Here is a 20,138-nt window from a genome sequence, read left to right as displayed (position 1 = left end):
TTTTAAGGGGTTTCACAGGGCTCCGGGAGCATTTCCCATCCGGGGCCCCTTTCCCCAGCAAAACCCAGGAGGAATTTGGCCTTTTCATCCCCTGCCGCTCCCCCGAAGCCAAAGCCCGGCCGCGCCGGCTGCCCGGAGCCTGCAAATGACTGGGTAGGAAAACGCCGGAAAAAGGGGTTTGACATTTTTTTTCTGCCCTAAACCATAATAAGGGACGGGTGGGAGGTGAGGGCGGACCAACATCGCGCTGCGAAAGCCGCGGGTTTGGGGGATTTTCACCCCGTTTGGGGGCACTTTGTCCCGTGGATGTCACGAGTCCGTGGGGCTCAGCCCCGGCGCCGGCCGCGATCGCGGCTCAAAGTCCGGCGGCGCCCGGGAGGGGCCGGATCGGGAGGGGCCGGATCCTGGGGGACACCCCGGGCTGGGCCGGATCGGGGGGGACACCCTGGGCTGGCCCTGGCACCCCCCGGTCGCCTGTGTGCCCGGGCGGGGCCGGGCAAGGAGCCCACGGGCTGGGGAAGCCACGGGGAAACTGAGGCACGGGGACAGCGGGGCTTTTGGGGTGACGGGCAGGGCTGGGGGTGCTGCTCGCTGACCACCCCCGGGAGATCGGGGGCTGCGGACCCCTCCCTGCTCCCCTCGCTCCTCCCGTGGGTGCCGCAGCCCAGCCCCGCTCCCAGCGCCCAGCCCGGAGCCCAGCCCAGCTCCTGCCCCACTTTTGGGGTGTCTCCCTGGCGCTGACCCCGCTTCACCCGTCCTGCGCCGGGCCCGGGCATGCCCGCCCTGCCCAACCTGCCCCGCCGCGCCTAATTAACCCCCCAGGCTTAATTACGGCTTCGTTAGCGCCCGATGCGCCGCCCAAACCCGCTGTGCCCCCGTCCAGGGGCACCGAAGAGCTGGGGGGACTCGGCCCCCCATTCCCCCCGGATTTTGGGGTCACTAAACACCCACCCCCTGATTAATTGCAGTAATTAAAATGAGGATAATTATGTGATGATAATTTTAGAAGGGGGGCACAGGAGGTGTCACAGAGACTGGAGCACTTCGCTGCATGTCCTGGGCAGTTTTGGGGTGATTTGGGCGGTTTTAAGCGTTGTTGTTGGGTTTGGGAGGGGGTGACCCCCTCAAAAGAAACCAGCAGGGCTGGAGGAAGAGGAGGAGGAAGCACTGCTGGGTTGATGGTTTAATGCACAACTGACGCCCCCAGCCCAGACCCCCCACACCGCCGGGGGGGTCAGGACTCCCCCTCTTTTCATGGGGGACGCCTGTGGGGAGGGGTCCCCTGTGGTCCCAAAACGTCATCACTTGGGGTTGGCCAGGTCCTCGATTGCTCTCCGCAGCTGGAAGGGGACAGAGGGGGTGGGATGAGGGCTCTCCCCCCACTTTCCCCTCTCCTTTTACCCCCTTCTCCCCTCATTGCTCCCCTTTCCTCCCCCCTTTCTTTTCCCCCTTTCTTTTCCCCCTTTCTTTTCCCCCTTTCTTTTCCCCCTTTCTTTTCCCCCTTTCTTTTCCCCCTTTCTTTTCCCCCTTTCTTTTCCCCCTTTCTTTTCCCCCTTTCTTTTCCCCCTTTTCACCTCTGCCCTGCTCACGGCTCCCACCAGCTCCCCAGAGCGGGTGACAAAGACTCGCTGCAGCTTCAGCAGCTGGAAGAGGTGATAGGCCTGGGAAAGGGACAAGAGGGACACGTGGGGACAAAGCCACCCTCGCTGTGTCCCCTCAGTGTGACACAGACCTGGGGGGGCTCCCAGGATGTGTTTCACACCCCCAGACCTGGTGCAGGGAGGTCCATGGAGAGAACTGGAGCATGATGGGCTCGATGGTGCAGTCGTCCCCAAGTGTCCCCACGGTGGCCAGCTTGAGGAAGGTGACATGTTAATTTTAGGGTGGAAAAGCAGCTTTTTTGCTGTGGTAGGGTGCCCCCACCCCATTTACCTTCTCCCCTTGGGGGGCCTGAGGGTGCTTGTGGCTCTGGAGGAAGGTGACCAGCTGGGACCTGCTGACGGTGCCCACCAGAGTGGGGGACCCTGGAGAGAGGGGACAGTATGGGGACAGTGTGGGAGTACCAGGGGGACACCAAGGGAACAGTATGGGAATAACAGGGCGAGGTACTGGGGACACTAAGGGGACATCTCATGGGGACAAGCAGGGTGATGGTATGGGGACAGTATGGGAATATCAAGGGAACACCCCACAGGGACACCATGGAGACAGAATGGGAATATGGAGGGAATAGCATGGGGACAGCATAGACAGAGTACAGGGACACCATGGGGATGGTATGGGAATGGCATGGGGACACCGTGGGAATACTGAGGTGGCACCATGGCAATATTGAGGGTACAACATGTGGACACCAATGGGAACAGGACAGCCTGGGAATAACAAAGGACACCGTAAGAGCACCATGGGGACACTGCAGGGACATCCCATAGGGACAGCATGGGCAAGGCATGGAGATGGCAGGGAAATATCAAGTGGGCACTGGGGTGGACACCATGGGAACAGTAGGAGTAGACACAGAAAGGCCACCACAGGGCCAGGGACTCGCTGGCCACCCCCCATGGTGACAGTGGCCCCCCCAGGTCCCACATCCCACCTGTGCTCTCCACCACGGGGTACTCAGCATCAGCAGAGGCGTCCAAGGCCACCAGCACCTCCTGGAACCCGTCCCCCTTGGCCAAGGCCACCACCTGGCGCTCCATGAACTCCTCCACCACCACTCTGTAGGAGCTGGCGAGCACAAAACCCCCCAAATTTCCATCGTTTCCTGGAGAATGTCCCCAAAACGTGGGGTTTGGGGCAGGGGCTTACGCGATGTGCCGGCTGCGGATGGGGGGCAGGTAGGGCAGCTTCTTGACGATGATGCCGGCGTCGTAGAAGGACGGTTGGTTCTTCTGGCTGATGGCATTGGCCACCAGCACGGCCAGCACGGTGGGCAGGAGGTGGCCCAGGTGCCCGGTGGCCTCACACACCAGCAGGGCCGTGGACACCGCGTGGGTCACCGAGCCCGCGAACGCGGCTGCGCCTGGCGGGGAGCGGGGTCAGGGGATGGGGGTGGGTGTCCCCTGCGCGTGGGGGTGTCCCCTGCCCGTGGGGGTGTCCCCTGCCCGTGGGGGTGTCTCCCCCACCTCCAGACTCACCAGCCAGGGCGTAGCCAGCAGGAATAATGGACCGTGGGGGTCCTTCTGAATGGAGCCCCCGTGGGAAGAGCAGGGCCACCACCTCCCCTGCCAGGCGCCCGATGGCTGCTCCTAAAATTGGGGGAGGAGGGAAGTTAGGGAGACCCCAGGAGGCCCCCCCAGAATGGTGGAGGTAGAGTGACCACTCTCCTGCAGCTGTCCCAGAGCTGGATGCCTCCTCTGTACCCCCCTCCAGGGCTGGGCACCCCCCAGAATCCCACTCCAAGGGCTGAATGAACCCCCTGCACTCCTCCCCTGGGCTGGCTGTCCCTCCCATGTGCCGCCCCAGTCTGGCTGTCCCTCCCATGTGCCCCCCCAGCCTGGCTGTCCCTCCCATGTCCCCCCCAGCCTGGCTGTCCCTCCCATGTGCCCCCCCAGCCTGGCCGTCCCTCCCATGTGCCCCCCCAGCCTGGCTGTCCCTCCCATGTGCCCCCCTCAGCCTGGCTGTCCCCACCATGTCCCCCCCAGCCCCCGACTCACCATAGATGAAGATGGGCATGAAGTACCCGGCTGGCAGGGGCAGGGTGGTGGCCAGGATCAGCATCCAGAACTGGGGGGACACAGGGGGTCACCTCATGGGGACACCATGTTGGGGGGCACACCTGGGGACTGGGGAGCCATGGTTACCTTCATGAGCAGGAAGAAGGTCAAGGTGCCGTAGATGGTGGCAGAGGGATGGTCCCACTCCTGCCAGAGCCCCCCAGGCTTGGCCACCCCCGAGGCGTTGGCAGCCAGCACGCCCCACGTGCGGTTGTCAAAGAGGGAGATGAGATATTCCTTCATGGTGAGCTGGACAGATGGACAGATGGACACCCTGAGCCCCGACTGGGAGGTTTTGGAGTCCCCAGGGAGCCCCAAGTGCCCCCCACTCACCCTGGAGGCCATGAACTGCCCCAGCCCGGGCGGGAAGGTGATGGAGGCGAGGAGCAGCACGGCCAGCACCTGTGTACACGGGTTTGCTGCAGGGGGACACAGGGGCTGGGTGCATGGGGACGGACAGACAGACAGACATACAGGAGGGACCCAGGGACACCCAGGGTGGATGGGGTTAGTGAGCAGGGTGCATGGGGGGACATTGGGGCACCCAGGGTCGGGGAGTGGGGACAGATGGATGCACAGGGTGGACACATGGCCACCCAGGGTGGATGGAGGGCATATAGGGACACTTGGGGTGCAGGGAGGGGACACAGGGACCCTCAGGGTGTATGGGGGTGACACAGGGTCACCCAGGGTGTATGGGAAGGACACAGGGACACCCAGGGTGAATGTGGGGGACACAGGGACACCCAGGGTGTATGGGAAGGACACAGGGACACCCAGGGTCTATGGGAAGGACACAGGGACACCCAGGGTGCACGGGTGGAGGGACACAGGGACACCCGAGGTATATTGGAAGGACACAGGGACACCCAGGGTATATGGGAAGGACACAGGGACACCCAGGGTGCTTCATGGGAGGCACACAGACAGCCAGGGTGTATGGGAAGGACACAGGGACACACAGAGCCTGCACAGCACGGACACACGGACACAGCGGGTGCAGGGTGCGGACAGACAGATGGACGGATGCCCAGTACAGACTCGGTGGCCAAGAGCTTGGCCGTCAGCCGGTTCCTCTTGACAGCCACCATCATCCAGCGCTGGCAGAAGAGATAAGCACAGGCCACGATCCCACAGATGGCCCTGTGAGGAGAGGGCAGGTAGGGCACAGGCAGAGCACAGAGAGCACCCCAAAACCGGACCCTCCGTACCCCAAAATCAGAAAAAAGAAGGTCTCCAGGAGGTCAAAAGGGAAATCAATCTTGAGGTCACTCTTAAAAACGGCGGCGATGGTTTCTGGGAGGGGGGACAGGAATGAGGGTGTGGGTTTGGGGTGAGCACCCCAAAAATGTCCCGGGGGAGGGTAAAGGGGAAGAGGGGGCACATCCTGCCCGCCCTGCCTTGCCTTGCTCGCTGTTGAACACGGCCAGGAGCCGAAACATGAAGGCGCCGCAGGTGGCAGCAAAGAAGCCGCGCCAATAATCCCGCACGGCAAAGTGGGGGGACATCACCTCGATGCTGAAAAGCACCCCTGGAAAAACGGGGAAAGAGATCAGGGCGAGGTTTAGGGGGGCCCAGGGTGGGATTAGGGGGGGTCCTCACCGCTGATGGGCGCCCCAAAGACTGTGGCCACCCCGACGGCTTGAGCTGCCACCAGCATCTCGTGCTGCTTGAACTTGTTCTGTAAGGTGGGGGGGTTAGGCAAAACCCCAACTTTTTGGGGGCAAAATCAAATCCCTCCGTTCATTTTTTGGGCGGTGCCACCCCCACCTCATATTCCCTGGTGACCGTGGTCCTCATCTTGCCCAGATAAGCTGCGGCCATGGCGGAGAGGTGGACATAGGGACCCTGAGGGGACACAGTGCTGAGCGGCCCCCCCACCCCGGCACCAGCTGAAACCGCCGGGGATTTTGGGGTTCAGAAGGGGTTCCCTCACCACTTTGCCAAGGAAAACGGTGCTGCCGCACGTCAGGGTGCAGGTCAGCCCCACCACCTTGGCTCCGAAGTTCTGGATGGCCAGGTAGTCCTCCAGCACCACGCCCATCAGGATGGTCTTCAGCTCCGGGATGCCGGAGCCTGGGGGTGGGAGGGGGGAGGGCAGGATCCAAATTTTAGGGATTACCCCCATTACCAAAGGTGCGTTTTAGGGAGTCAGGGAGGTCGGGGTGCAGCCGGCTCACCTCCGGAGTGCGGGGTGATGCTCTGGGAGAAGCCGGTGGAGAAGGCGGCCAGTGCCGTGGGGAACAGGGTCCACGAGAGGTACTTGAGCACCCCGATGTCCCCGATCTCTCGGTACAGCCACGTGTGGGCTGGAGGAGAGGTGTCGGGAGGGGAGCTGCACCCCCCTAACGACCCCCCCCCCGTATACTCGGTGAGCCCCCAAAAGCCCCCGGGGCGCCCCTCGTTTACCCGCGTGGAGCCTGGCGGTGATGATGTCCATGGCGAAGCTGATGGTGGCCATGAGCACCCCCAGGATGAAGAGGAAGTACCAATCCTCCCCGACGCGGAACAGCTGCCGCTTCACCCACACCAAGCACCCTGCGAGGGGGGAAACAGGGTGCTGACCCCCCAAAACCCCCGCCCCCAGAACCCCCCTTTTTGGGTGGAGGTCTCACCTCGGACCCTTCTCCGGGCGGTGGGGCAGGGTCTCCAAATGTGCTCCGACACCAGCACCCTCTCCACCTCCTCCTCCTCCTCCTCCTCCTCCTTCTCCCCCCGCAGCCCCCTGGGGACAGGGCGCTCCATCCCGGGGACGCTTCAGGTGGACCGCACCCCCTTTTTTGTAGCACCCCTGACCGTCCTCCCGCCTCGGCCTCCGCTGCCCGACTGAGTTTGCAAACGAGCTCATTAAAAACGACCTTGACGAATCCGACGGACCCGCTCGGGCCGGAGCGAGCCGGGTTTCCTCCCCCCTCCGCCACCCTCCAGCTCCCAGTCCCAACGTACATCCCGCGGCGGGGAGGATTTAATAAGTGTTTTAATTAATTATCATGATTATTCCTTAATAATAGGCATCGCATTCCATGGCGTTGAGCTGGGGGGGGAACGGAGAGGGGAAAAATTTCCACCGTCTCCGGCGCAAGACCTAAATTTAGCCGGTTTTACGAGAGGTCTGGCAGGCGGCCGGGAGCCTTAACGAGGCTTTAAAAAGCTCGTCAAGCCGAAATATCCCGAAATAACCGATCCGGCGTCGCCTTCGCCGGGAGGAGAGCGAGGAAGGGGGTTCCGCTCATCCCCCCGGCGGGAGCTGGGGGTCGCAGGTGGGGGCAAGCGGCGGCTGAAGGTGAAATCCTCGCCCGCCGGCACCATGGAGCTTTTCGGGAGCTTCGTCCGGCCCCACGGGGAGACCTTGGGGTTCCCAGGTGAGTTTGGGGCACACCCGGGGAGGCATTTGGGGGGGGATCCTCGGCAAGCCGTGGCTGTGACCCCCTCCAAACCCTGCCCAGCAGCTCGCCCCGGTAACACGGGCGTGGTGAAGACCCTGGGGAACACCTATCAATTCACGGTGGACGTCAGCGACTTCGCGCCCGAGGACATCATCGTCACCACCTCCAACAACCAGATCGAGGTACACGCCGAGAAGGTGGGTGCTCCCTCCCTTCCCTGCTCACCCCCAAAGCGGGGGACCCCGAAATCCTCACTGGGGGTGTGGGGACCGCCCAGCTCCCATCCAATTTCCAAACAGCTGCGACCACAACCCCAGGGGGGTTTAATTCACCGTTAATTAATAATGGGGAATAATGAGTCCCCATTCTGTTTGCACCCCAAAATCGCCTCTTTTCACCCATTCATTTCTCCCAGTTGGCCACGGATGGCACCGTCATGAACACCTTCACCCACAAGTGCCAGCTGCCTGAAGATGTGGACCCCACGTCCGTGTCGTCCTCGCTGGGGGACAATGGGATGTTGACCATCCGGGCTCAGCGCCGCCCGGCCAAACACTCCGAGCACGTCCAGCAAACCTTCCGGACTGAGATCAAGATCTGAGGGGTCGGGGGGCTCCTTTCCCCCCTCTCCTTCCTCCTCGCTAATTAAATGGGTGGTTTGGGAAGGAAGTGGGATGTGGGGTAGGGAATGGGAAGGCTCCCTCCAGAGTGGGGTCAGACCTGTGCTGAACGCATCCCATCACCCGCCGGAGAAATTCCGGAGGGGAGTCCCAGCTCCGGCAATTTTTAGCTGGCGCGTGTTGAGGGGGGAGATCCAGCGTGCCAAGAGTCCTGCCGGGAGCCAGGTTCCCTTCCCAACCCTCTGCCAGAGCTTGTCTTTGTATATAGAGCTTGGGATAAATTATTGAGAACGTCCGACTGCCGCCTTCTCCATTTTTTGACGTTTCCCTGATGCTTTACCCTCAAAAAGGGGCGCAGGTTCAGACCCGAGGGGTGTCTCGGTAAGGGATATTCTGCCATCCCCACAAAAACCCTCACCAGGAGCCGCTCGGGCGCCCGCTGCCCTGTTTATTTCCAGCCCGGGGTGACTCATTTCTTCCCTGAAGCTCTATTTCAGAGCCATTCCCTCAGCTGTCCGGCTGCCGACCCACCTGGAAGGGCACCAAACCCTCCTCCTCCTCCTCCTCCTCCTCCCCTCGCCCACCCTCGCCCACCGTCCCCCAGCACCCTGGGGATGCCCCAAGGCCGGGATGCCGGCCCCAAAGCCAAGCGCTCGTTCTGGGGGAGGAAGGGCCTGGCTGTCCCTGTGTCCCTGTGTCCCTGTGTGTACCCACAACAGCGAGGCGCCCGCTGGGGCAGCAGCTCCTGTTTATGGCTACACAGCCCGGCTCGTGTTGCTGCTCCGCCCGTGACTGCCTCCAGCAGCCTGGCAGCGGCCCAGGCACGGCGCCCAGGGCAATCCCCCTGCGGCAGAAAGGGCTGAAAGCGGTGATGGCCGAGGTGGTGAAGGCTCGGGGAGCCGGGGAGGGCAGCACCCGTCGGGCCCCGGGCAGGGGACGCGGCTGCTGCGGCCGGAGCCAGCCCGGGGCCCAGCGGCGGTCGCTGGTTGCCATCTAGCGGCCCTGGCCCAGGGAGGTGCGGGGAAAGGAGGACGGAAATGGGAAAACCGCCCTATTTCTGCCCTATTTCTGCCCGAATGGCTCTGGGACAGGGGAGATGAGCAGAGGGCGGAGGGCAGGCTCAGCCCGGCCCCAAACACAGCCCACAGCAGCTCGTTCGTGGCAGGAAAGCTGGGGAGAAAAGCAGTTTGTTGGGACGTGTTTAAACTCTTTATCAATGCTCTGGACAAGGGGATCGAGGGTACCCTTGTAGCCCATATAAAACTTTTCCACTTATTTATACATTTTAAGCAAACAAATAAATTAATGTTCATTGGTTCTAGGTCACATAATTCTCTTAATTAATTAGCATGCTGTCCTCTTATTGATTTCTATTGTGCTTTTATCATCTTCTCCAGCTTTTTAGGCCTTAACATCCTCTGTATTTTCAGGTTACTCCAATGTCCTTGAAGTACCATAAATTTAAGATCCGGACCATAAATTTAAGATCTCAGCCATCCAATCTTCGAATACTTTTCGCTTTATTGAAGCTTGTCAGGGTTAGTTTTAACAAACTTAAGGTTTTAGTGAATAATGATCTCGGTAACAAGAGTCTGTGTAGAAACTTAACCAGTACTGGCCAAAAGTGGGTGCTGCTCACAATTAATTAAAACAACTAATTAAAAATTAGTTAGGAAAGTTGTATTATTTCCCACAACAGGGAACCTTCTCCCTGATGAACTGATGAAGCCAAGAGAACAAGTGACAGGAAAAGAGGAACGGCATCAAGTTGTGGCAAGAGAGGTTTATGTTAGATATACGAAGAATTCCTTCACGGTGGGTGGTCAGGCACTGGGACAGCGGCAGATTCACCACCTCGGGGGTGTTTAAGCAGGGGCGATGTTGTGGCTGGCAACACAGCTGGCAAAGAACATGGCAGTGGAGCTGGTACTGGGACCATCGAGCCTCACAGCTGCGCTTGGCCTCCCCTTGGCCCCTCACGGATCCCCTCAGCCCCTCATGGATCCTCTGGGCTCCTGTCGGTCCCTCAAGGACCCTCATAACCCCCCTCTGTCCCTCATGGCCCCTCAAGGTCCCTCTGGGCCACTCAGCACCGCCCCCCCCCCAGTCATGGCGGCGCCTCTGCGGCAGGAAGGGGCGGGAAGGTGACCGTGCCCCGCCGCGCATGCGCAGTGACGCCGCCGCCGCTGGGCGGGCCGGGGCGACGCCGCTTCCGCCCGGCGCCAAGATGGCGGCGCCCTTTGTCTGGTCGGTGTCACGGTGAGGGCCGCGGGCCGCGGGTGAGGCCCCGCCGGGCCCGGCATGGCAGGTGCGGCACGGGGGCCCCGGGAGAGCGCTGGAGGGGCTGGGGAGAGGGCTGAGTAGGACACGGGCGCTGGGAGGGGAGGAGGCTGCGGCCTGGCTCGCTGCCTGTGGGGCAACGGAGCCGCTTTGGGGGTCACCCCGTGCGCGGCCCCGGTTCTTTGAGGGCAGGCTGTGGGGGGGGGGGGGGCGGTCCTGCTGGCGGGCCCTGGGAAACGGGGCGCTGCCGGCCGCCGTGGGGGGAACGGGGGCTTGTCGCGATAGGAACGAGGGACTGCCGGATATCGCAGGGCTTGTTGGCTGCTGCAAGGGGAGCGGGGGACTCCTGGTTGTCGTGAGGGGAATGGGGGTTGGTGGCTGTCGTGAGGGGCAGCGGGGGCTGTCGTGAGGGGAATGGGGCTTCTGGATGTCGTGAGGGGAGCAGGGGGCTCGTGCTTGTCGTGAGGGCACGGAGGGGCTCCTGGTCGCACCCCCTTCCCGAGGTGTCCCTGTCCGCTGTGTCCCTCCCCAGCCGTGAGGTGACTCGGGGCGAGGCCATGGACGAAGCCGTGTGTCCCCCGGGCCCCGTGTATCCCCCGGGCTTGGGCATCACCGTCCCCTCGGGCCACCCAAAGATCCTCGTGATGTTGGGGGTCACATCCCCGAGCCAGCGCCAGCCACATCCCCGCACCTCAGGGACGGGGAAACCGCAAGGAAAACGCGATTTTTCCCCGTCCTGGCGTTCTGGCGAGGTGACAGCCCCTCGTGGCTGTCCGTGCCCTCTGCGGGCCAGCACGGGGTGACACATTTCCTGGACCAGCCGCGTTTCCTTAGTTTTGTTTCTGCATCAGAGGCTTCTCCCGAGATTCCAGCACTCAGCCAGCATTCCAAAGGGTGTTTTTCCCCGAGGAGACAAGGGCTGGTCATCCCTGGTGCTGCAGGCACAGGAGGGGTTTCAGGGCAGATCTCAGGCTCAGGTGATGTCTTAGTGTCCAGAGCAGCGCCAGCACATCCATAAGCCTGAAATCCAAATAACCAAGGTGTCCTCAGGAGGTCTGTTCCCTGTGGGGAGGTCCAGGATGTCCCTCTCCTCGTGTCTTTCTCATTTTTTTTCCTTTTCACCACATTTTTTTCCTCTTTGTGATCATTTCCCCTCTCACAGCTCGCCTTCCGCTTCCGACCACAAGCTCTGCAGCCCTTCCCTGTTCCATGATCCGTATTATTATTGTGCTGTGGAGCTGCTCTGCTCAGATCAGCTCCAGACTTGACTTTTTTCATGAAAACCCTTGCAGGATCCGTTGCTGGAAATGAGGACAGAGCCCTGTGGGCAGAGGCAGCGAGGGTTGGGGCCGCGCTGTTCCCCGAGCTGACGCACGAGGCGGGAGATGACGGTGGGTAGGAAACAAACCCCCTCTTCCCTTTCATCCTCCCAGCATGGATGGCTGGGTGGTGACAGCCTGGAAAAGCAGTGTTTAACTCACTGTTTTTAACAAGTCAGGGAGGTTTGGGGGTTTTTAAAAGGTAGATATTCATGTGGCAGGGAAGGGGAGAGGTAATGCTGCTAATTAGCGAGAGTGCTTAGCAGAGCTGGCGTGGGAAGCTCCCTGGGCCTGCAGCTGCTGTATTTATCTGTGTGGAGGGTGTGGGTGGGCTCATAATGAACTTCTGCAGGATTAATTGGATAATGAGAGACTCAATAACCTCGTCGGGGAGAGGTCAGGAGGGGAACTGTCTCCTCTGAGGGGAAATCAGAGAATGCCCAGTCCTGCATCAGGGATTTTGCACCTTCAGCACCCAAGACTGGAGGTTTAAAATTGAGTTTTTCCATCCCATTTTTCCCAGGATGGCTGCGTAGAGACTGACCTGAACACCTGGAAAGGGGAAATCTCTGCAGGAGAGACTCAACCCTCTGGCCCTCGATCCTCTGGGTATCTCTGCTCCCTGCAGCACAAGGGTGAGCTCGGGCACCACTCCTGGGGGTTGGGGCCAGGTGTTTGGGATTGTTAAACCTCAGAGTCAGGGGTTTTAGTGGGTAAAGGTGACATTGGCTGCTGGGTGTGGGTATAGAGAGCACGTGACATTACAGGGGAGACCACAGAAAACTGGAAGGTTTTTTGGGGAAGAGTTGAGTTTCCTGGGTTTTTACTTCCTTCTCAAAGCTGGGGAGCAAAGCTGAGACAAGTCCAATCCTGGAACATTAAACATCATCGTTCAGATGCTAAATGCCTCCCACAAATTCCCCAAAATACCCTTTTAGTGCATGGAACTGTCAGGATTCCTCAGGTCTGCAAGCACAGAACACAGCCTTGTTTACCCTGCAGGGAAAATGCTCCCCCTTTTCTCCAGAGCTTTGCAAACCACACTGGGCCATGCTGTGCAGTATCTTGACCCAAGTACTGGTTTTTTTCTGGCTGTCAGGGATGTATTTTGGGACAGGCTGGGCGAGTTTGGAGGGCTGGGGGAAAGCCAGGGCAGGGAGTTCAGTGCAACGACAGAATGGAGTGGAACTTCCTCTCTCTGTGTGTGAGCCAACGCTGTCAGAGAGGTCCTGGCCTCTCATCCACGCTGGAAGGGGATGCCTGTGGAAGCTGAGTGAATCCCTGGGAGGGAGATCCTTCCCTGAGTGTTGCTGGCACCCACAGCTGACAGGAGGAGGCTCCCTCTGACCACTGATTGCTGGAAGGAGCAGGAGCTGGAAGTGCCTGGTGTTGTGGATCCAAACCTTTCCCTTCTTCCTGACTGGAAACTCCTGATTTAAGAGGTGATGAAGTGGAAAAACAACTTCCATGGGCTGGAAACTTTCAGAGACACCAAGCATGGAATCCAGGAGTGTTTGCCCAGCTGTGACCTTCCTGCTCCAGCATCCAGAGCTTTGGGGACTTCCTGCATGAACAATAACTGGATAGTCCCTGTTTTCTTTCTCCCCACTCCTTGCTAATCCCTTGAAACAATCCCTTCAGCACCGGAATCATTGTTGGAAGACAAAGCCAAGTGAAAGCCCTTCATTCACCCTGCGGATGCAGCTCAGGAGAAAATCCACAGTGTGGCACTTTGCTGACAAGGACCTGCTGGAAAATTGGGGTTTTGCCATGTTTCCAGCAATTTGCAGCATTCCTTAGGCAGAGCTGTGCTCCAGGCGTGGAGAACTCCCTCCAAAGACAGAATAAAATATAAAAATTCCTCCTTATCGTGACATGAGCAGCTGAAAGTGCAGGAGCTGGAAGGTTTGGATGAACACTCCCATGCTGTGGCCTTGGCAGGAGCTGTGACACAGAGGAGGGACGATGGCACTCGTGTCTGCAGAGGTGACAAGGCTCCTGCTCGCTGCTTGGGCCAGCTGAGGAGCAACAGCTGTGTTCTGAACATTGTCATGGTTGCTAAAACCATCGTGGCTGTTCCCTCAACTCCTTCTAGCCCTGTGCTGGAGTTGTGGCTGTTCTAGGAGAGGGTTTGGGGTTGGATTTAGCCAGGAGAGGAGCTGAAATTCAAGTTTTTGTGCAGCGAGCTTATGTTTTGTGATCTCTCCTCCTCCACGACCCCTTCAGAGGTTTCACCACACACCTCACCCCCAGGCCTTGGTGTTTTTTCCCTCCCACAGCCATGGATTTCCCGCAGCACAGCCAGCAGGTGCTGGAGCAGCTGAACCAGCAGCGGCAGCTGGGGCTGCTCTGCGACTGCACCTTCGTGGTGGACGGCATCGACTTCAAGGCCCACAAGGCCGTGCTGGCCGCCTGCAGCGACTACTTCCGCATGCTCTTTGTGGACCAGAAGGATGTGGTGCACCTGGACATCAGCAATGCTGCAGGTAGGCCTGGGGTTTATGTCCAGGATCCCTCCCAGCTCCTCAAACAACACAGTTCTGTGCTCAGGCTTCGAGGGAGCTTGTTATGTTGAGTGTGTCAGAATAAAGGAATGAGGGGATGAGGGCTCATTTCTGGTTGTGTGACCTCTCCTGCAGGCCTGGGCCAGGTTCTGGAGTTCATGTACACGGCTAAGCTGAGCCTGAGCCCTGACAACGTGGAGGATGTGCTGGCCGTGGCAGGTTTCCTGCAGATGCAGGAGATCGTCAGTGCTTGCAACGCACTCAAATCTCTCTCTGTGCCCCCAGAAAATCCCCAGCAACCCCCCGAGATCGGTACGTACCCTCCTGGCTTCCCCTCACCCAGGCAAAGTCAAGATTTACCTACTTGTGCTTCATGCAGTCCAAAATTTATCCACTTATGCTCCTTGGCCACCTTGCAAATGCATTTCCTGGGTGCATCTGGTACACCTGGATGGGGTTTGATCCTCTTGGGCAGCACCAGCAGTTGAAAAATTGCTGCTCTGTGAATTTGGTGGGATTTGGGAATCCTGCTGGCAGCAGCAGCTGGATGGCTTCTCCTGTTCCCTCGCAGAAGCCGACAAGGTCCCAGCTGATGTCAAGACATCGGTGGTGGCAGAAGCTCTGGGGGAGTCTGACAAAGCCAAAGCAGCCGCTCCTGACAGCGAGGGGAAGGAGGAGAAGCCGGAGGCCGCGGCTCAGCCTGAGGTGCCTGCGGAGCAGCCGGCTGGCCAGGAAGGGGAACCAGCGAGGGGTGACAGCCTGGCTCCTGCTGTCACCCCCAGCACGCCCTGTCCTGACACTGCAGCGCTCTCAGGGACGGGCGCTGCCATCCAGGAGGATCCCAAGGCCGACGTTCCCGGGCTCCCGCAGCCGTCGGAGAGCGCCGTGGGCAGCGGCAGCCTCGCAGGTGAGCTGGGCAGGGCTTGAGCCCTCCTTATCTGTGGAATTCATTGTGTGAGTGTGAGTTTTGTGAGGCATGGGTCCTCTGGGAGCAGTTGTTCTGGAGCATAGTGAGGAGATTTGGAAAATTCTCTGCCTGCACAGGCTTTGGGAATTTAGGGCTAATCACCTGCAAATTCAAAGTGATTACAGGCAAAGGTGATGATGGATGAGCTTTCACTTCCCTTCCAGATGTTTCTGTGATTTCTCTGGGGACAGAGGATGCCTAATCCCAGTCTCCTTAGGTTAGGAAATACAGGTGGATTTGTGCCTCTGCTGCCACTCCCAAATTTGAGCACCCCCATTTTCTACCGTCCTGCAGAGATGAAGCTGGAAAGGAAGGAGGAAGAGGGGGAGATGATAGTGGAGGAGGAAGATGAGGGTAAAGTCCCCAAGGAGGAGCCTCCCCAGCTGGAGAATGGGGAAAATGCTGAGGATAACGAGTCAGGAAGCGCAGATTCCGGGCAGGAGAACTCAGGGGAGCCGCGGCTGCTGCGCTCCGGCACCTACAGCGACCGCACCGAGTCCAAGGCCTACGGCTCCGTCACACACAAGTGTGAGGTGAGGCCAGCCGGGCTCCTGGGCAGAGCTCCGGGTGCCACCGGGTGCCTTGGGGACAGCAGGGTGACAGTGCCTGTCCCTCCATCCCTAGGACTGCGGGAAGGAGTTCACCCACACCGGGAACTTCAAGCGGCACATCCGGATCCACACCGGAGAGAAGCCCTTCTCGTGCAGGGAGTGCAACAAGGCCTTCTCCGACCCGGCCGCCTGCAAGGCCCACGAGAAGACACACAGGTATGGGTGGAGCCAGGGAAAGACACCTGAAAAATGTGAGGTGTGCTGGGAATGGTCGAATCCTTTGGAAATCCACTGGTGTGTTGGGATAACTGGGTGGAGACTTGGTTTTTTGCCTCTGTCACAGAGTAGTCCTGAGCTGGAAGAGATCCACAGGGATCAAGTCCAACTCCTGGCCCTGCACAGACACCATCAGAATCCTATCTTGTGTCTGGGAGCATTGTCCAAATTTATGTTGTTTCATGGACTCCCATGCCTGGAAGTGTTCAGGGTTGGATGGGGCTTGGAACAACCTGGTCTAATGGCATGTGGGGTCTGGTGGAACAAGATGAGCTTGGAGGTCCCTCCCAACCCAAGCATTCTGTGATTCTTGGGTCTGGCTGGAGTGACACTCACACTGGGGGCAGTGAGACCCCGGTGCTGGGTGTGACATTGCCCCCCATGCCAGCCCGCTGAAGCCGTACGGCTGCGAGGAGTGCGGGAAGAGCTACCGGCTCATCAGCCTGCTGAACCTGCACAAGAAGCGGCACACGGGTGAGGCCCGCTACCGCTGCGAGGACTGCGGCAAGCTCTTCACCACCTCGGGCAACCTGAAGCGGCACCAGCTGGTGCACAGCGGGGAGAAGCCCTACCAGTGCGACTACTGCGGGCGCTCCTTCTCCGACCCCACCTCCAAGATGCGCCACCTGGAGACCCATGACACCGACAAGGAGCACAAGTGTCCCCACTGCGACAAGAAGTTCAACCAGGTGTGCTGGGGAGCGGGGAAGCTGGGCCAGCGTGGTCTCGGAAAGGGAGATTTGTCCATGGGATGCAGTTTGGAGTTCCCAGAGTGGTCCTGGGATGGTGGTGTATCCATGAGGTGTATTTAGGGGTCCCAGAGTAGTCCTGAAAGGGTGGATTATCCATGAGATGCAGTTTGGAGTATTCACAGTGGTCCTGGGATGGTGGTGTATCCATGAGGTGTATTTAGGGGTCCCAGAGTAGTCCTGAAAGGGTGGATTATCCATGAGATGCAGTTTGGGGGTCCCAGAGCTGTCCTGGGATGGTGGTGTATCCATGAGGTGTATTTGGGGGTCCCAGAGCAGAAAGGGTGGATTATCCATAGGATGCAGTTTGGAGTATTCACAGTGGTCCTGGGATGGTGGTGTATCCATGAGGTGTATTTGGGGGTCCCAGAGCAGAAAGGGTGGATTATCCATGGGATGCAGCTTAGGGGTCTTGGAGCTTGGAAGGAGTGGTTTATCCATGGGGTGAAGCTTGGAGGTCCTAGAGGCCTCTCCAAAAGGGATCCACGGGGATTTGGGTTGCTCTGAAGGGAGATGAGGTGGTTTGGGGCTCTCTCCATCCCGTGCTCCATCCCCAGGTGGGGAATCTGAAGGCTCACCTGAAGATCCACATCGCAGATGGGCCCCTGAAGTGCCGGGAGTGCGGGAAGCAGTTCACCACGTCAGGTAACACAGGGGAGAGAGGGGCTGAGGAGCTGAATAATGGGACTTAGATGGTCTGGGGGGAGCAGGGAGTATTCCAGGGCTGGATCAGAGCCAGAGGAAGGATTTCATCCCGGCTTTATGGTGCCGTGGTTGTGCTGCATGAATTCCTGGTTTTCCCCATGGAGCCACACCCTGGAAGGGAGATGGGGATGTCTCCTCCCTTCTGCTCTCAGCCTGCTGCAGAGCCAGAGGGTTGGAATGATCCCAGTGGAGTCTTTTGATCTCCTCAAACACTGGGTGCTTGTCCTAGCTCTCTCCACTTCCACGTTACTGCCCGATCCCAGGCAGGGTGCAGCCAACTTCCCTCGATCCCTGCTCCCTGAACAGCACCAGGCCTTTCCGAGGGAGCTTCTGGGGCTCTGGGAAGGGGGAGGAGGATCTGGTGTGCTTCAATCTGCCCTGCTCCCAGGTAACCTGAAGCGGCACCTGCGGATCCACAGCGGGGAGAAGCCGTACGTGTGCGTGCACTGCCAGCGCCAGTTCGCCGACCCCGGCGCGCTGCAGCGCCACGTCCGCATCCACACCGGTACGGACCCGCTCCTGCCCCCAGGGTTCTCCTGCCCCTCGTGCTCCCCACCCACCTTCTCCTGTGCTTCCCCAGGAGAGAAGCCGTGCCAGTGCTTGATCTGCGGGAAGGCCTTCACCCAGGCGAGCTCCCTCATCGCCCACGTGCGCCAGCACACCGGGGAGAAGCCCTACGTGTGCGAGCGCTGTGGGAAGAGGTGAGGATTCCCCTTGGGAATGCTGGCAGATATTCCAGTATTCCACCACTTTGCTGCTGCTGGAATATCAGGGGGCACCTCCACTTGCTGTTCCCAGCCAGATGCCATTCTCTGGAGGGAGGGTGGAGGTGCCAGGGCGATACCAGGGTTGTGGTTACCATGGTCTCATTCCCCAAGGTTCGTCCAGTCGAGCCAGCTGGCCAACCACATCCGTCACCACGACAACATCCGGCCCCACAAATGCACCGTCTGCAACAAAGCCTTTGTCAACGTGGGTGACCTGTCCAAGCACATCATCATCCACACAGGTGGGTATCTCCCAGAGCCCTGCACCGCCCCCGGGCATCGCCCCCTCACCCACCCGTTCCCTGTCCTCTCCCAGGGGAGAAGCCCTTCCTGTGTGACAAGTGCGGGCGTGGCTTCAACCGCGTGGACAACCTGCGCTCCCACGTGAAGACCGTGCACCAGGGCAAGGCTGGCATCAAAATCCTGGAGCCCGAGGAGGGCGACGAGGTCAACATCGTCACGGTGGCGTCCGATGACATGGTGACATTGGCCACCGAGGCGCTGGCTGCCACCGCTGTCACGCAGCTCACGGGTGAGCGAGGGGCCCATGGGGTTCCCAGAGGGAGTTCATCCATGGGGGGCAGCTTGGGAGCCATCCAGAGGGGAAGGTTAGAGGGGGGTTACAGCTGGGAGGTCCTGGTGTTGTCCTGAAATGGAACCTTATCCATAGGGAGCAGCTGGCTCGTCCCAGGGTTGTCCCCAGAGGGAGATTCATTTATGGGGGTTCACCTTAGGGGACTCAGGTGGCTTCCCAAAAGGGAAATTTACCCATGGGAATGCAGCTTGGGGGTCTTGGAGGTGTCCTGAAAAAGAGGTTTATCCATTGGGGGCAGCTTGGAGGTCCCAGATGCCATCCCAAAAGGGAGATTTTGTCCCTGGAGAGGAGCTTGGGTGTTCCATGAGCCACCCCAAAAGGAAAACTTATCTGTGGGGGGCAGTTGGAGGTCCCCTGGAACTGTCACAAAGATGAGGTTAATTTATAGAGATGTTGCCACCTCCATAAAGAGGTGGCACTCTAGAGGTGGCATCTCCCAGGAGCCAGCATAAAAGGGAAACTTGTCCATGGGATGCAGCTTGGGCATCCCAGGCCTGTCCTAAAAGGGGGCTGGATCTCCAAGGAGCAGCTTAGGGTTCCAAGAGACACCCTGAAAATGAGATTTTTCTGTGAGGGGCAGCCTAGGGGATCCCTGGAGCCCTTCCAGAGGGGAAGCTTAACCCTGGGGAGCAGCTTGGCTGCCTTGGGGCCGTCCTGGAAGGGAGGTTCATCCATGAGGTGCAGTTCGAGGGGCCCAAGGGTCACCCCAAAAGGGAAATTCATTTGCAGGGGGGCAGTTTGAGGCTTTTCCATGGGGTGCAGCTTGGAGGTCCTGGAGCCCCCAAAGGCTCTGGAGATTTATCCAAGGGGGCAGCACCCGAGTCTGGGCAGCCTCACATCCCAGTGGAGCCGCTCCCAACCTCAGCACTGGGCAGGAGCCATGGCCAGAGGGGAATTCCTGCCCAGCCAGGCCCCCCCGATGTCCCTGTCCCCCCTAATGTCCCTGTCCCCCCTAATGTCCCTGTCCCCCCTGTTCTGCAGTGGTGCCCGTGGCAGCCGCGGTGACGGCGGATGAGACCGAAGCACTTAAAGCTGAGATCACCAAAGCGGTGAAGCAGGTGCAGGAGGCAGGTGAGACCGGGAATACCGGGCTGGCTCCTCCCATCCCACCACCCCTGAATCACTGGAAATACGGGGCTGGCTCCTCCCATCCCACCACCCCAGCACCTCTGGGAATACCGGCACGGGCCGGCAGCTCCCATCCTGTGGAATTTGAATGCAGATTTGTAGAATTTTCTACAAATCTGTTTCCTCCACCATCCCAGCACCCCCGAGCCTCGCCCATTTGGGTGTGTGTGTGTGTTTCTCTCTCCCCCGGCAGACCCCAACACGCAGATCCTTTACGCCTGCGATTCCTGCGGGGAGAAGTTCCTGGACGCCAGCAGCCTGGCACAGCACGTGCGCATCCACACGGCCCAGGCGCTCGTCATGTTCCAGGCGGAGCCCGACTTCTACCAGCCCTACGGCGCGGCGGGCTGGCCGGCAGAGCAGGTCATCCCCGCCGGGGAGCTCCTGTTCCGCCCCCGCGACGGCCCCGAGCCGCCCCCGGCCGCTGCCCCGGCCCCCCCGGCCGAGGGGCCGCCCCCGGCCCCCGAGTGACCCCGCCCCCGCCCAGCCTTTATTTAAGAGACAGCTCGGAAATGGTGTAAAAAGTGTATTTCTGGAAGGAAAGAGATGGAATAAAATGCAGTATTTTGTAA

At 59.7% G+C, this 20,138-nt stretch overlaps 3 protein-coding genes across 4 annotated transcripts; 2 read left to right on the top strand and 1 right to left on the bottom strand.

Moving 5' to 3' along the window:
* Positions 1–1,289: 1,289 nt before the first annotated feature.
* On the bottom strand, positions 1,290–7,028 carry CLCNKA (chloride voltage-gated channel Ka). Its single transcript, XM_054517177.1, is given in 21 exon segments — positions 1,290–1,340; positions 1,575–1,661; positions 1,771–1,854; positions 1,933–2,024; positions 2,597–2,730; positions 2,812–3,025; positions 3,141–3,251; positions 3,660–3,729; positions 3,807–3,968; positions 4,053–4,121; positions 4,123–4,138; positions 4,761–4,862; positions 4,931–5,015; positions 5,125–5,250; positions 5,322–5,400; positions 5,490–5,567; positions 5,656–5,795; positions 5,900–6,028; positions 6,129–6,257; positions 6,335–6,416; positions 6,900–7,028. Coding segments are annotated over 21 exon segments (2,157 nt in total). The 3' UTR covers positions 1,290–1,301.
* On the top strand, positions 6,809–7,725 carry HSPB7 (heat shock protein family B (small) member 7). 2 transcript variants are annotated; one of them, XM_036396297.2, is made up of 3 exons: positions 6,809–7,081; positions 7,166–7,302; positions 7,521–7,725. In XM_036396297.2, the coding sequence occupies exons 1-3, from the start codon at positions 7,027–7,029 to the stop codon at positions 7,704–7,706; spliced, it is 378 nt and encodes a 125-aa protein (XP_036252190.1). In that variant the 5' UTR covers positions 6,809–7,026; the 3' UTR covers positions 7,707–7,725. The 2 variants fall into 2 exon arrangements, with proteins under 2 accessions (XP_036252190.1, XP_036252192.1); XM_036396299.2 differs by having other exon boundaries at positions 6,828–7,081; positions 7,169–7,302.
* A 2,193-nt stretch (positions 7,726–9,918) lies between these two features.
* ZBTB17 (zinc finger and BTB domain containing 17) lies at positions 9,919–20,138 on the top strand. Its single transcript, XM_036396397.2, has 16 exons — positions 9,919–10,033; positions 11,298–11,396; positions 11,848–11,959; positions 13,604–13,810; positions 13,964–14,140; positions 14,400–14,735; positions 15,090–15,328; positions 15,420–15,562; positions 16,011–16,311; positions 16,929–17,016; positions 17,465–17,581; positions 17,657–17,777; positions 17,955–18,085; positions 18,160–18,375; positions 19,420–19,509; positions 19,760–20,138. Exons 2-16 carry the CDS (start codon positions 11,391–11,393, stop codon positions 20,035–20,037), a joined length of 2,562 nt encoding a protein of 853 aa, XP_036252290.1. The 5' UTR covers positions 9,919–10,033; positions 11,298–11,390; the 3' UTR covers positions 20,038–20,138.

This window comes from Molothrus ater, chromosome 23 (assembly GCF_012460135.2).
Source record: "Molothrus ater isolate BHLD 08-10-18 breed brown headed cowbird chromosome 23, BPBGC_Mater_1.1, whole genome shotgun sequence".
Lineage (NCBI taxonomy): Eukaryota > Metazoa > Chordata > Aves > Passeriformes > Icteridae > Molothrus > Molothrus ater.
Note: the sequence above shows the minus strand (reverse complement) of the source record. Positions and strands in the feature narration are given on the sequence as shown.

What these genes read in the sequence shown, in the direction of transcription:
- HSPB7 (XM_036396297.2), top strand. Translation starts at nt 7,027, where the DNA reads ATGGAGCTTTTCGGGAGCTTCGTCCGGCCCCACGGGGAGACCTTGGGG. An exon ending in GGAGACCTTGGGGTTCCCAG is followed by an intron (nt 7,082 to 7,165) that starts GTGAGTTTGGGG and finishes AACCCTGCCCAG; the next exon opens with CAGCTCGCCCCGGTAACACG. An exon ending in TCGAGGTACACGCCGAGAAG is followed by an intron (nt 7,303 to 7,520) that starts GTGGGTGCTCCC and finishes CATTTCTCCCAG; the next exon opens with TTGGCCACGGATGGCACCGT.
- ZBTB17 (XM_036396397.2), top strand. An exon ending in TGCGAGCGCTGTGGGAAGAG is followed by an intron (nt 17,778 to 17,954) that starts GTGAGGATTCCC and finishes TCATTCCCCAAG; the next exon opens with GTTCGTCCAGTCGAGCCAGC. An exon ending in GCACATCATCATCCACACAG is followed by an intron (nt 18,086 to 18,159) that starts GTGGGTATCTCC and finishes GTCCTCTCCCAG; the next exon opens with GGGAGAAGCCCTTCCTGTGT.